The sequence below is a fragment of the Pseudonaja textilis genome, chromosome 1 (genome assembly GCF_049901715.1).
Source record: "Pseudonaja textilis isolate UNSWEBS1 chromosome 1, rPseTex1.2, whole genome shotgun sequence".
Taxonomy (NCBI): Eukaryota; Metazoa; Chordata; class Lepidosauria; order Squamata; family Elapidae; genus Pseudonaja; species Pseudonaja textilis.
The window spans coordinates 183,602,029-183,618,950 of NC_141990.1; the positions used below are offsets into that span (position 1 = coordinate 183,602,029).

At 38.8% G+C, this 16,922-nt stretch overlaps 1 protein-coding gene across 3 annotated transcripts in view; it reads left to right on the forward strand.

The window, feature by feature from the left end:
* The window catches only part of CCDC141 (coiled-coil domain containing 141), a 135,028-nt gene that overhangs the window by 18,211 nt on the left and 99,895 nt on the right, over positions 1-16,922 (forward strand). For all 3 annotated transcript variants that reach the window (XM_026696975.2, XM_087917178.1, XM_087917153.1), the window contains exons 3-4: positions 11,739-11,924; positions 16,690-16,798. In XM_026696975.2, the coding sequence (XP_026552760.2) occupies positions 11,739-11,924; positions 16,690-16,798 (295 nt within the window). The remainder of the gene's footprint in view (positions 1-11,738; positions 11,925-16,689; positions 16,799-16,922) is intronic.

Sequence of the window (16,922 nt, forward strand, 5' to 3'; positions counted from 1 at the left end):
ATCTTATCCAATTTTTGCCATTTCCTAAATTGTAAAGTATCATAGTTGCACAAGATGCCACCTTATCCATCATCATGAACAGTGCACAACTGGTGTCCCACCCAGAAGGGATATGAGGAGCTTCATCTTCTAAGAATCCTGCAACTCATTTAGCATGCCTGCAAGCATTTTATCCTGTCCATCTTTCCCCAGAAAGATCTAAGTTAACCCTTATCAAATGGAAACCTGTAGTTGCAATTAGCATGGAGAACTAAGGCTTTACTGCACTGTGAACTCTTATCGGTGTTTGGTCACCTTCACTTCTGGTTTTGTACCGCAACTGTTGTACATATTTTCTGCAGGAACATACTTCCAAATAAAGTCATGGAGTAAAAGGGATTTATTTGTAGAAGTCCAGGAAATGCCTATTTTTAGACTTTGAGGGAAACAGAGGCCAATTCTGAAAGAGAAACTTCCAGCAAAAAATCATTGTGGCCCCTATTCCCTAAACAGCTTAAAAACTACTAATCTAAATCAACAAATAACGAATTCTCTATATAGCACAGTTATAAGCACACATTCAGGTTTTTTTCACCATTTCACAACTGACTCTAAATTTTAGTCCAAGAAGTCGAGAGGGTAAATAAAAACCAAAAGTCATATTAAATTCCTCCCCACCCAGTGAGATGCCTCGAGTCCTCCCTTTGCGTCATATATAATCTTGCTTAAATTAGAGCTTGGCTGAAATTACAAGGCTTATGTTCTCCTAATTCTACGCTGGACAATAGATAAAGCTCATGATACATTATTGCGCAAAACAGCTGGTGTACCCTGGATAATGGCTTTTTCAAATAGGATAATGAATTGTAAATTAAAATATTGTGGTACAGGCCATTAGAGAATGGCTTGCAATTTCAGAAAGGAAACGTGGATGACTCCGTGATACCTTCCAAACGACCTTGTGGTGAATCTTATGTTATCACTCTGCTATGTCACCCTTGATGCCCTTGTGTACTGTAATGATATTTTAAGCAACTGCAGTGCTGACAGGACCAGCGATTGCTGGCACATTATGCTAGACATGAGCAATGCTTTCCAGTGTTGGGTGTGTGGAAAACCTAAGGGGAAGTGTTCAAAGGTGTCAGTCTAGTGTTAGGAAAAGCAGAAGGAAAACAGAGGCACTAAGTACATTCTTCATACCTGCATAGTGGCTGACTAGGGCTGTTTTTAGTGCCAGGATGAAAGCACCATTTGCACAATTGTTTCTCACTCTGTTGATGTTATTTTAGTCAAGTTGTGTTTGTGTCCTGCCATTGGCTGACAAAATAATGTGATTACTGGGATCATCAGAATTTTGGCTGCAGTCACTATATGTCATAAGATAGATTACTTGAAAAAACACTTTTTAGATATTTATCCCTACTTTTTAAAGTATTTTTAAAGTTATATTTTTATTCCTTTAGCATAAACTAGTTTCCAACCACCACCTCTGATTGATGTCCCAATGACACAGAAGTTTCAGATTTTCCCCTCTACCTTGTTGTTCTTTTTCTGTCCAAATTTCTCTGAAGTTAAGGGAACTCTTCAAAAGTAGATCTGGTGGGTGAATGAAGTAATATATTGAAGGTAGATTTTGTTGCATGAGAAAAAATTGGCTTGTGTGAAGTTGGATGGAAAGTTTATCTCTCTCTCTCTCCCCACCTCTTCCTCCATGATAACTCCTATTATGTTGCTGTTTTATAGGAGTTCTTTTCAGAATATTTCATAGATATCTAAATATTTTAATACACAGATTTCTTTTTATTTATTTATTCATGGACTTTAATTGCCACCCATCTTATATCCAATGACTGGGTGATTTACAACATAAAACTTTAAAATTGATCGTAAAAAACAAAGCAGATAAAAACATTAATAGATAAATTAATACAAGATGGCGAAGGAGGGAACCAGACACATGGGGGTGGAGGAGAGGAAGTGGGATTAAGTTTTGATTAGTCAACCACCTCTAGTATGAAACTCACCCACTGGGACCCCAAACCAGCTGGCAGAGCCAGGTCTTAAGGCTCTTTTGAAACATCAGGAGGGTGGGAGCCAATCTCACCTCAGGGGCTAATATGTTCCAGAGAGCAGGAGCCATGGCAAAAAAGGTTCTTCTTCCTGGATCGCTCCAGCCAAATTTTTTTGGTTGATGGAATCCGCAGTATGCCCCCCTCTGCTGATATGGGTGGGAGCAGGACAGTACCATCGAGGTGAGACCGTTCCTCAAGTAGACTGGACACATGCCATGCATGGCTTTAAAGGTGATGGTCAACACCTTGAATTGCACCCAGAAGCAGACTGGCAACAAGTGCAGCTTGCAAAGCAGTGGTGTAATATGGGCCACTCTAGGAAGCCTAAGAGCTGCCCTCGCTGCTGTATTGTGCACCAGTCATAGTTTCTGAATGCTTTTCAAGGGTAGCTTCATGTAGTAGGGTTTGAGTAGGGTTTGAGTGACTGAGCGTAGGAACTCCTGATCCAGAAAAGGCTGAAGTTGTATAAAGGCTCTCTTACCTGTCACTGCCACCTGCCCTTCGAGAACTTACTTCTATTTACATCTAACAAGGCATTTTCTGAATGGAAAGAACCCCAATTAATCCAGTAAATTATGTTATATTATAGTCATTTTCATACGCATGCACAATCAAATACAAAGAGTTATTTCTGGGAGGGGGGGATTTACCCAGATTTAACAGACATTCTTTGCCCTGGGAAATGATCTCAAATCAACCCAATTGCTTTTAGCAGTATTTACATCACCTATTCCATTTGTATTAATCCAGAGTATGTTTAGAGTCTGCCTTATATTCAGGGTAATAAATGATTTTCTGAATGTGATTCTTTCCCTGGGATGGCTTTGGAAATCCTCTTGTGAATAAGCTAAGAGTGACTGAGGTACTTTTACTGAATCAATACCTAGGCCTGCTTTAAACACACATAAATGTCACTTTCTGACTTTGCTCTGTGCACAAAATGTAATGAATGGTAATAGGAACAGCTGGCGCTGGAAACAAATTGGCTGACGTGAAATATATTTATTGAATTCATAGGCTGCTCTGCCTAACAAGAGAAGTACATAATGGCCAAATGTGCCCATTTACCTATTGGCAAATAGCTTACAATTAAAAAATAAATTGCTCACTCAGATTCTGCATAAAAACAAATTTAGTAGCATAATTAGCAGCATCTGAATGAAAAACACTTTTTGAGCTTAAATAATGTTGTTATATAATAAATACTGCCAATGTGGAATTGCTAGCTGAAACTTCTGTTTAGAACAGATAAACCAAATGTTTAATTATACCACAAGAAATTCCTACAACTGACATAGTGAAGGAGAAGTCTGGCAGTTCAGCTGAAGTCTCAGAATTCTGTAGCCAGGTACAGAGCTGGCCTACAACTTTCTGCTGCTGCCTGAGATGAAGGCCTGTCTGGAATGTCCATACTGTACGCCCAGAAGCCATGCTTGGCATTCTAATGTATTCTGGCTTTATTTCCCCTTGCACTGCTCCTCAGGAAGCAAACAGCAATTGAGGCACCCACAGCATGGAATGGTACAACTTGCCACAGCCAACTCACCATGGTCAACTTGCCGCAGGACAACTTAAAATGGCCAATTCACCACAGGAAACTTGTGCAGGACAATGCAACCATTTAATTTAATTATTTAAAACAATTAAAAAGCATCAATTAGATAAAATTCTACAAGAAATGGAAAAGAAAATGATTTCAAGAATATATACCTTTCTACTAGATTTTAAAATGGAAGAGGAGGTGGTCAAAGAGACCATGGTGGTATGGGTGAAAAATGTTGCATACAATATAGACCTGGAAAATTGGGAGAGAATGTGGGGATCAAATTAAAAACTAATTACATCCACAGCATAAAAGGAAAATCAATACAAAATGTTCTACAGATGGCACCTTCCTCCCGCTAGATTGGCAAAAAACTCAGACCCAATTTGTTGAAAATGTGGAAAAGAAAAAGGCACTTATTTTCATACCTGGTGGACATGCCAGGAAGTTAAAAAAGTTTGGAATACAATTAGACAATGGATAGAAGAAATCACGAATCAGAAAATTGAATTTAATCCGGAAACTTTTTTATTAGGCATAATAACACAAAAATGCAATAAAACAGATAGATATATTATGTTACATATATTAACAGCTGCAAGGATTTCATACTCACAACTCTGGAAGGAAAAAAGGGTTCCACCGGAAGGCATGGTTATAAAAAAAATAATAGATTATATAGAGATGGACAGGCTAACGATGAAAATAAAAGACAGAGAAGATTCAATTTATCATAGGGCCTGGGATGTCTGGGATGAGTGGTTTAGAAACAAAAAGAAAATAAAATGGCAATTAGGAAAAGAATGAGGGAATATGTAAATATGTAAATATACCATAGAGAAGATTGAGATGTAAGGATAAAAGATATTGATTTATAGTAAGAGTAAGATGTAATGGTAAAGGAATAAGTAAATACATATACTGAAAAATGTGAGGAGATGCAAAAGATGTCTTGATGTTGATAACAAAGTATAAAGTTTTATTTTATGTTTTTAAAATTTGGAAACTTAATAACATTTATTTTAAAAAATAAAATAAAATATATTTTAATTTTTGTCGCTCACATTTCTTTTTGTCCCTCCTTTGGCCTCCTTTCTTTAATGATTCTATTCCATTATTTTTTCATATTAGTGTAACTCTTGTCCTCTGATGACTTGTCTTGGGGCAAGTTGGCTATGGTGAGTTGGCCTGGGGGAGTTGGTCACAATGAATTGGCTGCAGCAAGTTGGCTGTGGTGAGTTCAGTTGGCCGTAGCAAGTTGTCACAGTCCTAACCCACCCCCACAGCAAAATAATTTCATTACATGAAATTATTGCATCATGAAGCAAACTCTGCCTTTATATATTACTGTCCAGGCATGTGATGAAAGTATGCAAGTTGTAAGTTTTGAGTATAACACATGCTTCATCCCTTGCCCCTTTCCTGCATGCCTAAATGTAGCAGTATCCATTGGTTGGGTCAAAAAAGTCAAAATGGTGACAAAATTGAAGCCTTGTCCCTTTTTATGTGAACAGCATCTTGATGCATTTATAAAAATGTGGACTGCATCATAACAACCATCTTGATTTTTTTTAAAACCCCATTTGGACACTTCTTGTGTTATGATGTGAGTCCATATGACAGGCATACCTGTAGTCACTCATGTGAGGTGAAGGACCAGAGATATGTATGTTTATTCATCTTCTCCCAACCAAACCTTTCTATGTTGAGAATGACTCTTCCATCTGTGGAAACCCTGTGTGCAATTTAAAAATCCTGATTTCTACAAATTCAGAATCATGGAAACTGATCATACATTATTTATTTTTAATACTACTTTTATTACTTTTAAGGTGGTAAACATCTCATACTTCTCCCTCTCTCAATTTCCCAGCACAAAGTCACCCAGTTGGCTTTCATGCCTAAACAAGGCTAGAATTCACTATCTCCTGTTTTCTAGCTTGGTGTCTTAACCACTAGATCAAACTGGTTAAGAAAGGTTAGGGTGAACGTTATCCTTCCTATATATAAAGATATGAAGATGTGAAGAATGAGGGAGATATATTTGCTTATTCCTGTACACAGATAACCAAGAAAATTGAGTAAGTCTTCTGATCAGGCAAAATATAAAAATGATAACACCAATTAAGGGGCGTGCATAAGTGCACAATTGGGCCTACTGTCCCTATTGTCCCCATTTATTTGTACCTATTTCCTGTATTCATACTCATGTTTATTCTTATACCTATTATCTTGTAAGCAATTGATAAATAAAGTCAAATAAAATTTTTTGGGGGATGTGCATAATGAAAATCTGAATTTCCCAACTGTAAGAACTGATAGTAGCCTTTGCCTAGTTAGATTTTTTAAAACTAAAGAATTGGACCAAAGAGTTGACAATAATTACAATAACGATATGAATACTGAAACAATTGAAAAGTACTAATACAAAAAATATTGACAATTCATGTTAAAAATTAATCATGGTGCATACATCATGGGTATGGCCATGAAAGTGAGAAACTGAAAAACTACCTTTATTCACCGATACACTTTGAGGAGGAAAATACAAACAAGACAAATTAATATTCAATCTATTACCTTGTGTGTATGTGTTTAGTATGCCTTTGACATTTGTTCTGTGAGCTGAATTAAGGTTGCCATCCAGTGCACATTTTATGAAAATAAACTCCATCAGACCAAGCAGGATTAAGGTTGGAGTGTGCAAAGATTGCTCTGTGTATTTTAATTTTATCATACTGAGTAACTTTCTAAAAGTTGCTATAAATGTTCACATATTTCACCTAGTATTCCCTACCTTCAACATGGAAAGTATTTTTAGAAACAGTAAGCTATTTACTGTTCCAGCAGGGAAGATACTTAAGCAAGCATGTCTAACACAAAGTTTACTGCTACTGTTAAGACTAAGTGAGGTCTGCAGACATAATAGCTGACTCAGAAGAATGAAATTATCTAGTGTGGCTTTCATGATTCTTGACCAATCCTCCTGCTTCATAAGCTCAGGGCTGGTAGGAAAAATAGGAATTTTACTAAGGCTTCTACACAATGTGTGTACCGTACTTCAGTCAATCTTCTCAGCTTTATCCCTAAGGAAAATAATCAATGGGGCTTTGAAGCATTTTGGATCTGACTTTCCAAAAATACTTCAGAATCTGAAGGAGCCAAAATGTAGCCCCCATCCGCAACTAAAGCTACCATGCCTTTCATGTCCTGGAAGGCTACCGTTAGACTTCTGCACGTTCCAAAAGACTTTTGAAGGTAACTCAAAAGAGATAAATGGTAGTTGAGATATCATGCTCAAAACCTTCCCTCAGTTGCATGGTGTGTGTGTATGTGTGTGTGTGTGTGTGTGTGTGTGTGTGTGTCTGTGTGTGTGTGTGTGTGTGTGTGTGTGTGTGTGTGTGAGAGAGAGAGAGAGAGAGAGAGAGAGAGAGAGAGAGAGAAGAGTGCGCACTATTGACAGAGATACCAGAATGGTGGGGTTTTGATCTATCCCACCCGTTTGATCCCTTGAGGACATTATCGTTAAAATTAGGCAAGGCTGCTGCTCACATGTTCTGTGTGATCCAAAGGACCTCTAGAAGAGCCTGAATTAATTACTTGTGTTATTCACAAAGTTTCTGTTTTGGCATATACAGTCAGGATTCTAAAATGAAAGTTGGCTGAGAATTGCATGAGCCTTGTGAAAGATATTTTAAGCCAGGTTTCTAAGACAAAGAGGAAAATGTGTGTGTTGAATCGAAGACGTGCAAAGCAAAACTCTTTTTTTGTCTTAAACTCCATTCACATACTTTTCATGTTCTCTTTTTATCTGTCCCCTCCCCTTCAGCAGCAATGAAATGGGAAGTTGGTGGCCATAGGTATACATAGGCTGTGCACCAATGCCCTCCAATTAGAAAAATGTGTTTTTGTTTCTCCATCTACTATATTCAGAGGAAATATTTGTGGTGGCTTTCTTTTTCACTCTCTTTTTTCACTCTCTTGGGTCTGTATTGTGCAGAGTTCATATTTCAAATAATAATTCATTTTTGGTAACTCTGTCTTCATGTTTTTTTCTTTCACGACAACTATTAATCTTTCTTTTTTAATTAAGAAACAATTGTTCATTATTTCTGAAAAGTATTTCTCATCGCATTTCTTTTAGAACAGGGAGATTATCAGCCAATTCAGACGCAACCATTACTGGCAGAGAAATGGTGGCTTGGGAGAATCTGGATATTACGATTCTGAGTTCAAAGCACAATGTCTAAGTGTTCTATTATTTTCCTCTTCTCAGCTCGGTCTTTATCAGGAAAATTTCATCTTTTCCTATCTTCAGTTCTTATTATAGTCTGTATCAGGAGAATGAGTTATCCTAGATTTTAATTTGTCTATTATGGATTCCTCATTATGCATTCTTCCAGATAGCACCAAAGTAAAAGCAAAACCTGACACGCCGTTCATCCATTGTCATGATAAAGAGCTGAGATGAAAACGGGCACAAATACTTCAAGTCTAGAAGATACTCTGAAGATTTTGAAATAAAGAGAAATGGCAGTACTTTTTAGGCCTTATGGTGAAAGTAGCAAAAGAAGCAAAACAAAATGACTTGCGCTGGGGCAAAGGCAAACCTATACAGGAGATCTTTTACGACTGCTTAGTGATCGTTTGAAGTTATGATGGAGCTGCCCGAAGCTTACAACTTACAACTAGATTTCAAAGTTCCAATGTTCCCCCCTCTCCGGTCATGTGATTGTGTTTTGGATGGTCTGAATTTACAACTTTTTGTAGTGCCCCATGGGCACATGACCACAATACATGACAGGTTTGTCAGAAACCAGTGTTTAGTTCTGGTTTCTGGCAAAAACTGGTCCAATGAACAATAGGTTTGCTGAACAACAATGGCGTTCACCTAACAGCTGCCATTTTTACTTAACAACCATGGTAGTCACTCAATGAATGCTGAGAAACAAGTCATAAAATTGGGTCCGATCATTTGGTGAGCCACTTTATGACCATCAAAGCTTATACCCATAATTGTTAGTCTCAATTAGAGCCATAAGTCAAGGACTTCCTGTATACTACTTCTAATTCAACAACGAATACATTTCACCTTGCTCCTCAACTCCTTTGGATAACCCTGCTGCTAAGATTGTAGGATAAGCAGGTACCTGTACCCTTTGAAATCATGAGATTAATCTGAGTATGTTTAAAAACACAATAGCACAATGAACTAAACCATGACTAATCTAATTACCTAGGTTTGTACAACCCACTATTTTTTTTAAAAAAATGACCCTGTAATTCCTTGCATTGGGGTGGAGTCAGGGCAACTGAACAGAGTTCAAGTATTTACTGGCTGGTTGCCCTTCCTGAGGCCTACACATAGTTCACAGCAGACAATTACTCATTGCGCCCAAAGAGAGAAATCTCGGCTGCTAACTAGGAGTGAACTCACAGTCTCCTGATTGTGAGGCAAGAGCTCCACCTCTAGTCCACCGCATCGCTCGTATGACCCACTGATTTTTTTAAAAAATCCTTTAATATACAGAAAGAAATTAAAAAGCCACAAAAATAATAAAAAAGAAACAAATGTTATAATAGATATAAAAAGCACGGTGTGAAAACTTGACTACATGGAATAATGTTGATCAGTTTCTCTATCACATCAATAAAAAGCAACTCCATAAAGCAGAGAGCAAACATATCATTTATCCAGGACTTAAAATGCAGGATGCTGTCTTTCTATTATAAAAGAATGATAATTCTTCATGCTAGGCAAATTCATATGTTTTCATATATTAATAAATTTTGAATTGGGGTTATATTATTCAGAATTATGTGCATATCTTTAAGCCTACAGTAATTCCTTTCCCTGGATTCATATTAACAACCAAACAAAATGAGAAAAAAGGGGGGGAAAGCTTATATATATCGAGATATCCTCTCCATCATTTTAAACTTACAAGATAATAATTTTCTCAGGCAATACTTCTTAAACATTCTCCAGGGTGACAAATAAAAGGGGGAAATATGTCGAATCAGCCTTAGTTTAAGATAAAAAGCATGTTTAATATTTGTTAAGATCAAAATGAATAATCCGACTTTTTCTTGCAATGTTTTTGCAAATAATCAATATTCACCTTAACAATACAGTACTATTAGCAACTAAATCTGAACTAAAAATTAAAGAGGTATCATAACAGTGGTGGGATTCAAAAATTTTTTACTACTGGTTCTGTGGATGTGGCTTGGTGGGCGTGGCAGAGGAAGGATACTGGTAAATCTCCAGTCAGAGGTGGTATTTGCCGGTTCCCTGAACTACTCAAAATTTCCACTACCAGTTCTCCAGAACTGGTCAGAACCTGCTGAATACCACCTCTGTATCATAAGTAATACCACAGCACCACAGCCTTTTCCAGAGAGACTCAAACAATAGAATAATTTGATCCTGGTCATTTGTGTCTTGAACTTTATTTGTTCATTTGTTTGGGTGAATTTAGGCCAGTCACCTCAGATCACTCTCAGAATGGGGGAAACAAATTCTGCCATGTTTGAAACCAATAGCAATAACAGTAGCAATAGCACTTAGACTTATATACCGCTTCACAGTGCTTTACAGCCCTCTCTAAGTGGTTTACAGAGTCAGCATATTGCTCCCAACAATCTGGCTCCTCATTTTACCCACCTCGGAAGGATGGAAGGCTGAGTCAACCTTGAGCCTGGTGAGATTTGAACTGCCAAACAGCTGGTGATCAGCAGAAGTATCCTGCAGTACTGCATTCTAACCACTGCGCCACCCAATTGCTGTGCGGCTGGAGTTTTGCTTTGTTTAGTTTTTGGCACCTTTGAATCATTTATTTATTTGTTAGTTAGTTAGTTTATTTATTTATTTAGAAAAAATATATTGCCACCTACTAGCTCATGGCGACTCAAGGCAGCTTACAAGGATGTATGTTGACTCCTAGGACAGTCTGGATCAGTTTCTGCATTTTTCTTGGCATGAGTTTCAGAAGTGGTTTGATATTTCCTTCTTCCCAGGGCTGAGACAGAAGGACTGGCCCAAGATCATCCATCCTTGGCTTTATCTCCAAGGTGGGAGTCCTTGTCTCCCAGTTTCTAGTCAAGGACCTTCACCACTACACCACACTGGCTCTCAACTAACACAACTAACAGAAACGCAGTAGCCCAAACAGAGAGGTGCCTTCAAGGTGATACTAAGGGGAAAGTAGAATATGGAAACAAATGAAAGTGAGTGGGGAATCCTAGTTGACGATGTTCTCCAGAAAAAAAATACCTGCTGATTCTAATGATAGGGACACTGGGCAGTGTCCCCAACACTAGATAAGTTTGGGCAGTGGGGATAAGGCATGAGTCTGGCAGAAAGATTGGATTGTATACCCATTCTACCACTCTTGGGCATAACAACCAGAGCAGAGTGCTTTTCTTTTTGCATTTCTACTGTAGACTCTATAGCAGGGGTATCAGACTCAATTTCATTGAGGGTTGCATCAGGTCTGTGGTTGACCTCAGTGGGCCAGGTGGGTGTGGCTGACTAGGTTGTGGCCAACTGAGTGGGCGTGGCCAGCTTGACGCCACTCCCCAAACTGCTGGTATGTTTCCTCTTTGCATTGGGCAGACCAGGCCAAAGCCAGGCTGACCCAATGTTTCCTATTCGCAATGGGTAGACCGGACTGAAGCGATGGAGGCTGGCCCCTTACATTTTCCACGACGGATGCACAGGCTGGGTCCAACCACACTGCTGGCCAGATCCAGCCTGCGTGCCTTGTGTTTGACACCCCTGCTCTAGAGCAGCAGCTGCCACCACAGTCACCCTGTCATTTACAGCCCCTCCACAAGACCTCCCGAGCATGGGGAAGGAGGCATAGACATTTCCCCAGAGAGTGTCCAGCAGCTGGCCCAGCCAAGAAGGAAGTCAGCAGAGGAGTCAGCATTCATGGGTATTCTTGCAGTGGGCAGAAAGGCAAGGATGCTGTAACCCCTGAAGTGGCCCTGCCTCTGGGTAAAATGGAGAGGTGGATTGTCCTGAAGTTTCTGAGAATTTTTTCAAGTCAAAGAACAGAGCAAATCTAAGGGAGTTTTGTCCCTACTGCTGGGAAACTTCTGTCCTGATTTCTGATCCATTGTTTTTCTTTTATCTGTAGCCCTTAGAAGGCCAAGTTTGGGATCTCTTACGGGAAGCCGACAAGACAGCAGCGGAGCATCAAGAGCAGGTATACGAAGCCATGGCAGAATCCCTGGGAGATGCCTGGGACTCCCTGACAATTGTTCTGGAGAAGCGGAGGACGCTGTTAAAACTGAGTTTGGATTTCTTTCAAAACGCTCTAGAGGTCAGTCTACAAGAAGGGAAAATGCTTTCCATCTTCAAAGAAAATGAATCCCCATTGCATTTCAAGTATCTCTTCCCGCTTGATGGCTTTTCATTGCTTTAGAACAGGGGGTGAAAAAAAAAGTTAATTGCAGCTGTTTTTCTTTTTCCATAACTAAAAGAACTAAAAGTAGAGCAAAAAACAAAACAAAACAAAACCATGGAGTGGGGAAAATGTTTTATGGCAGTGGGATATTAGCAGGTAGAAATCATAGAGCTGGAAGCAACTTTTGAGACAAAAAAAAAAAAGATCCAGAGAAATCCAAATTAACGCCATCCATGGGCAGTCAAAAGAGTCAAGATGGTGATGTTGATTACTGCCTTAACATCCCAGGAAAAGGGAACTTATCATCCCCTTTAGTCAGTGGTGGTATGCTACCAGTTCAGCCTGGTTCGGCAGAACCGGTAGTAAAAAAGCCTCCGACGATCAGCTGAGAGGAGGAAAAAGAGAAAAGCGCAGGATTGGCCTTCCCACCCGCCTCTGTGCTTTTCTATTCTTTATCCCCTTAGCTGATTGGCGCTGCAGGCCTCAGCTGGTGTGTAAAAATAGCTGTGCGTGTGTGTAGTGAACAGATAGGATCCCACTGCTGCCTTTAGTAGCTATTTGTCCAGTGTCATTGCTGTTACTGTGATGACCTGAGTGAGATGTGGCACAAAAGCAACAAAGTCACAAAAGTAAGTAAAGACCCTTTAATACCTCCAACTTGGCCCCCAATGTCCAGTTATCATCGGGTGGAAGAAAAACTCTCCCAAGAACAGTTTTTAAAGGGAAGAAATATATATGTGTGGAAGATGTTTTTATGTTTTTATGTTTTGTTTGTTTATGTTTGTTTTAAAAACCAAATTAAAAAAAAAACAATAAAATAAATAAAAAATAAAGAAATAGAAAAAAGAAAAAAAGAAAAAGAAAAAAAATAATAAAAAATAAAAAAGGGGAAGAAATTCAGTCCGAACCCAAAGTACATATAAATTATAAATCAAAAACCAACACAAACCACAGCTGCAGCAATTAACGAGACAGGGCAGGATAAGGAATTGCAGACTTCAAAAGATAACGAAACACACAGTTGGGAGGATGCCAGAACCTAGATAAGACTTGACAAACCAAAATAATTCTTGTTTTGCTTCCAGCAAGGTGCTCTTTTCAAATCCTATTTTTCCAGCTGCAGCTCATGAAGGGAATCAGGGCCCTTTAGTCTCCCATAACCCCTGTAACTCATGTTGCTCCCTTCTCCATTCCTCCCTGCATGCCCTAGGATGAAGAAGAGGTGGCCCTGGGTCTTCCTCTGAAGGCCCAGCTGGACTGTGCCCTTCCCCAGTTTCTTCCACAGCCACCGGAGTCACTCTTCCACTCCCTATCAGTTGCTCGACCTCCCTCTTGGAATCAGATTCCAACAGGGGCATGACAGTTACTCTTCTTAACTGGAGAATAAATGCCTTTGTGAAATGCAGAATCATTGTTCCATGTCTTACTGAAAAATTACTTTTAGAGTAGTAAGTAGAATCCCTGGCTTGGGTGGGACAACAGACAAGCAACTGAATGCCCCAAACCTTTGCCCTATACTGCTTGCATCCTTCATAGGTAGTCTTCAACCTATGACCTCAATTGAGCCCAACATTTTTGTTGCTAAGCGAGGCATTTGTTCAGAGAACTTTGCTTCATTTTACAACCTTCTTTGCCACAACTGCTAAACAAATCACTGCCGTCGGTAAGTCGGTTGCACAGTTGTTAAGTGAATCTGGCTTTCCCATTGACCTTGCTGGTCAGAAGGTCATCATATGACCCTGGGACACTGCAATCATCATGGATACAAGTCAGTTTCCAAGAGTGTGAATTTGGATCACATGACCATGGGGATGCTGCTGCAATGGGCATGAGAGTGAAAATCGGACATAAGTCCCTTTTCTCAGTGCCATTGTAGCTTTGAACAGTCATTAAATGAACGGTTGTAAGTCGAGGACTACCCGTAAATCTCTGTTCTTTTTAGCAGAAAACAAACAAACAAATAAACAATGGCCTGTCTCCATATATTGGCCCCGAAATGCCATTCTTCCCTTTTACTTACTTTCTGCTCTATTAGTTCTTTTATTTAGTGCTGAAGGAGTTCCCCCATAACTCATTTGGATGGTAGGACCCACTCAGTGGTGGGAGTCAAATTTTTTTACTAACCTGTTCTGTGGGCGTGGCTTGGTGGGTGTTGCAGGGGAAGGATACCGTAAAATCTCCAGTCAGAGGTGGTATTTTCCGATTCTCTGAACTACTTAAAATTTCTGCTACTGGTTCTGAAGAACTGGTCAGAACCTGCTGAATACCACCTCTGGACCCACTGCTCCTGGGCAATAGAAGCACCACCCTCTTCATCCCAACGTTTGAGAATTGCTAGGCCCCCCCTCTTCTCAGATATGGAAATTATCAAAGCCTAAGTCATACAGGGGGCCCACGGGGAGATTTATAGCACCTGCTGTTGCAGCTCGGAACTAGGGGGATTTCTCTCAGCAGGACTGAAACACATGCAGAGAAGGATAGGCAGTTGGTTATGCATACTATCAGATTCCTTGAAGTAGCAAAAATAAAAATAAAAAAATGGAACCAAGGATGCAGCCTTATTGTTCTTGAAATAGCTAAGCAAGGGGCATATGGGAAATAACACGCATCAATTTCAAATGGAAAATCCTGGAAGCCTCTTGCTGGAAAGCTTTGCTTTAATTGACAGAATATGATTATATGTAATCTTTGTTTTATTATGATAAAACACAAGCCTCATCTCCAGGATATTCTTTAATGAAAATTGGAAGTTAAATCCCAAATGCTGGAGGATAATGCATTTGTTTTCTATCATAATAATAATAATAAAACCAGAACAGAATGTTTAAGAAAAAGCAGACTGAGCAAAAGGCATAATTTTTCACAATCGTTCTTAATTTCATCTGAAGTGTTCTGGTCAGGGGGTTTCTCTCTTACGCATAATTTTATTTAGGGGAGAGAAGGCAAAGCTATTCACTTACTTGAAATATGTAGCGAGATTAGAAACCAAATAAAATGAATTAGGGAAATAAACTTAAAATAAAAACAATAGGCTACTAGTGTGCACAAGCACTCATTGCAGATGCCCTGTTTTGGATCAATGGCTAAACTCCCACTGGGTCAATATGGTAAACCAAAACATGTTAAATTACTTGGCCCAGGTTTCAAAAATTCAGACTGAAGCAAAAATCTCTAGATCTTTCTTGCTATCTAGTCGTGATGCGGTTTTGTAGAGCCTGCCTCTGCTAACACTGTTCAACTAATTAAATTACAGCTAAGAATTAAAACGTATCACGTCTTAACAACCACATACAGTGGTTAACTCTATGTGAGCTTATTCTATACCTCTAGATGTATGTGTATTCCCAATTTATATATAGCTAATAGTATTTCCTCCCAAAAACAAAGGCAGGGTGCTTGAATGGCAGGAAAGCTAGATAGATAGATAGATAGATAGATAGATAGATAGATAGATAGATAGATAGATAGATAGATAGATAGATAGATAGATAGATAGATAGATAGATAGATAGATAGATAGATAGATAGATAGATATAGATATCGATGATAGATAGATAGACAAACAGACAGACAGCCATAGATGTAGATATAGATCGATAGATAGATAATGGATATAGCTCGTGAAATAATGGCCACTACAGAAAAGGTATAATTCTTAGCCTTTTTTGTTCCAAAAAGGAATTTTGGGAGATTTACTGAAATTATATATGTATATATATATATCCGTTTATCTCTATCATCTATCTATCTATCTATCTATCTATCTATCTATCTATCTATCTATCTATCTATCTATCTATCTATCTATCTATCATCTAACTATCTAGCTATCTAGCTATCTAGCTATTTTGTTTCAGTGAATCTCCCAAAGTTCTATTTTGGGACAAAAAAGGCTAAGAACTATACCTTTTCAGTAGTGGCCATTATTTCATGAGCATTTTCTCTTAGAAGATGTACTTGCAATGAGGTCTGTGAGAACAAAGATAAATTACTCTTTTCTTAGGGCCCTTTTGAGGCAGCTGAGAGTATTTTTTGTTTTGTTTTCTTGGTATGCATATTTTGCTACAGGGTATGATGGTTTGGTAGATTTTAGACTCAATTGATTTCAAAGCATTCTGCTTTAGGGAACAATGTGAGGATTGGGGAAAGGAGGGAATTATGTTTGGTACAATCATCTGTTTCCTCAAGGCTGTATTCAGTTAGTGGCAGCTATGTGGAGGAAAGGAAATGCAGAGCAACACATCTGTGGGGATTTTTTTAAAAGCTGGGACAATTATGTTGCCTGCCAGAGAACTGTTTTAGCTGATTTTCTTTGCTCTACCAAGTCAACACAATGCTCGACATTTCAGATTTGTCATTGTTTGCATGCAACCTGTTAAAGCTAGCAAAAATCAGAGGATAAGGGCAACAATCAAGCAGATAACAGCTTCTTGTTTCCCGTTCTTTGAAGAGGTCCCTATTTCATACAAGTAGTGGAAACAGCAATTATTTTCAGTGCTGCTGGCTGGGAACTGTTGAAATTGAAATCTACCTCATCTAAAAGGTACAAGGTCGAGGAAGACAGCTTTAGAAGAACAGAACAGATATATTAATAATGTGCAAAGCAGTTGAAAAGCTTATTTGATTCTTTTCCATGATATGCGCAGCTCTTTGAAGAGTATATTTTCTGTATCTCTACAGTTTGCTGCCAAAATTGACCAAGTTGAAGATTTTCTGCAGTCTTCTCAAGAGTTTGAAAACCCCGAATCTTTGAAAGAACTCTTGCATCAGCACAAACATCATACAAAAGGTATTGAAGAGGGTGGGAGCATCTTCTTTTATAAGGAAGATTTCAAATAAGGTCTTTCTGAATAAAAGTTGATTACAATTTCTTCTGAAGTTAATGTTCTTGGTCACGGTTGAAATATTGCAAG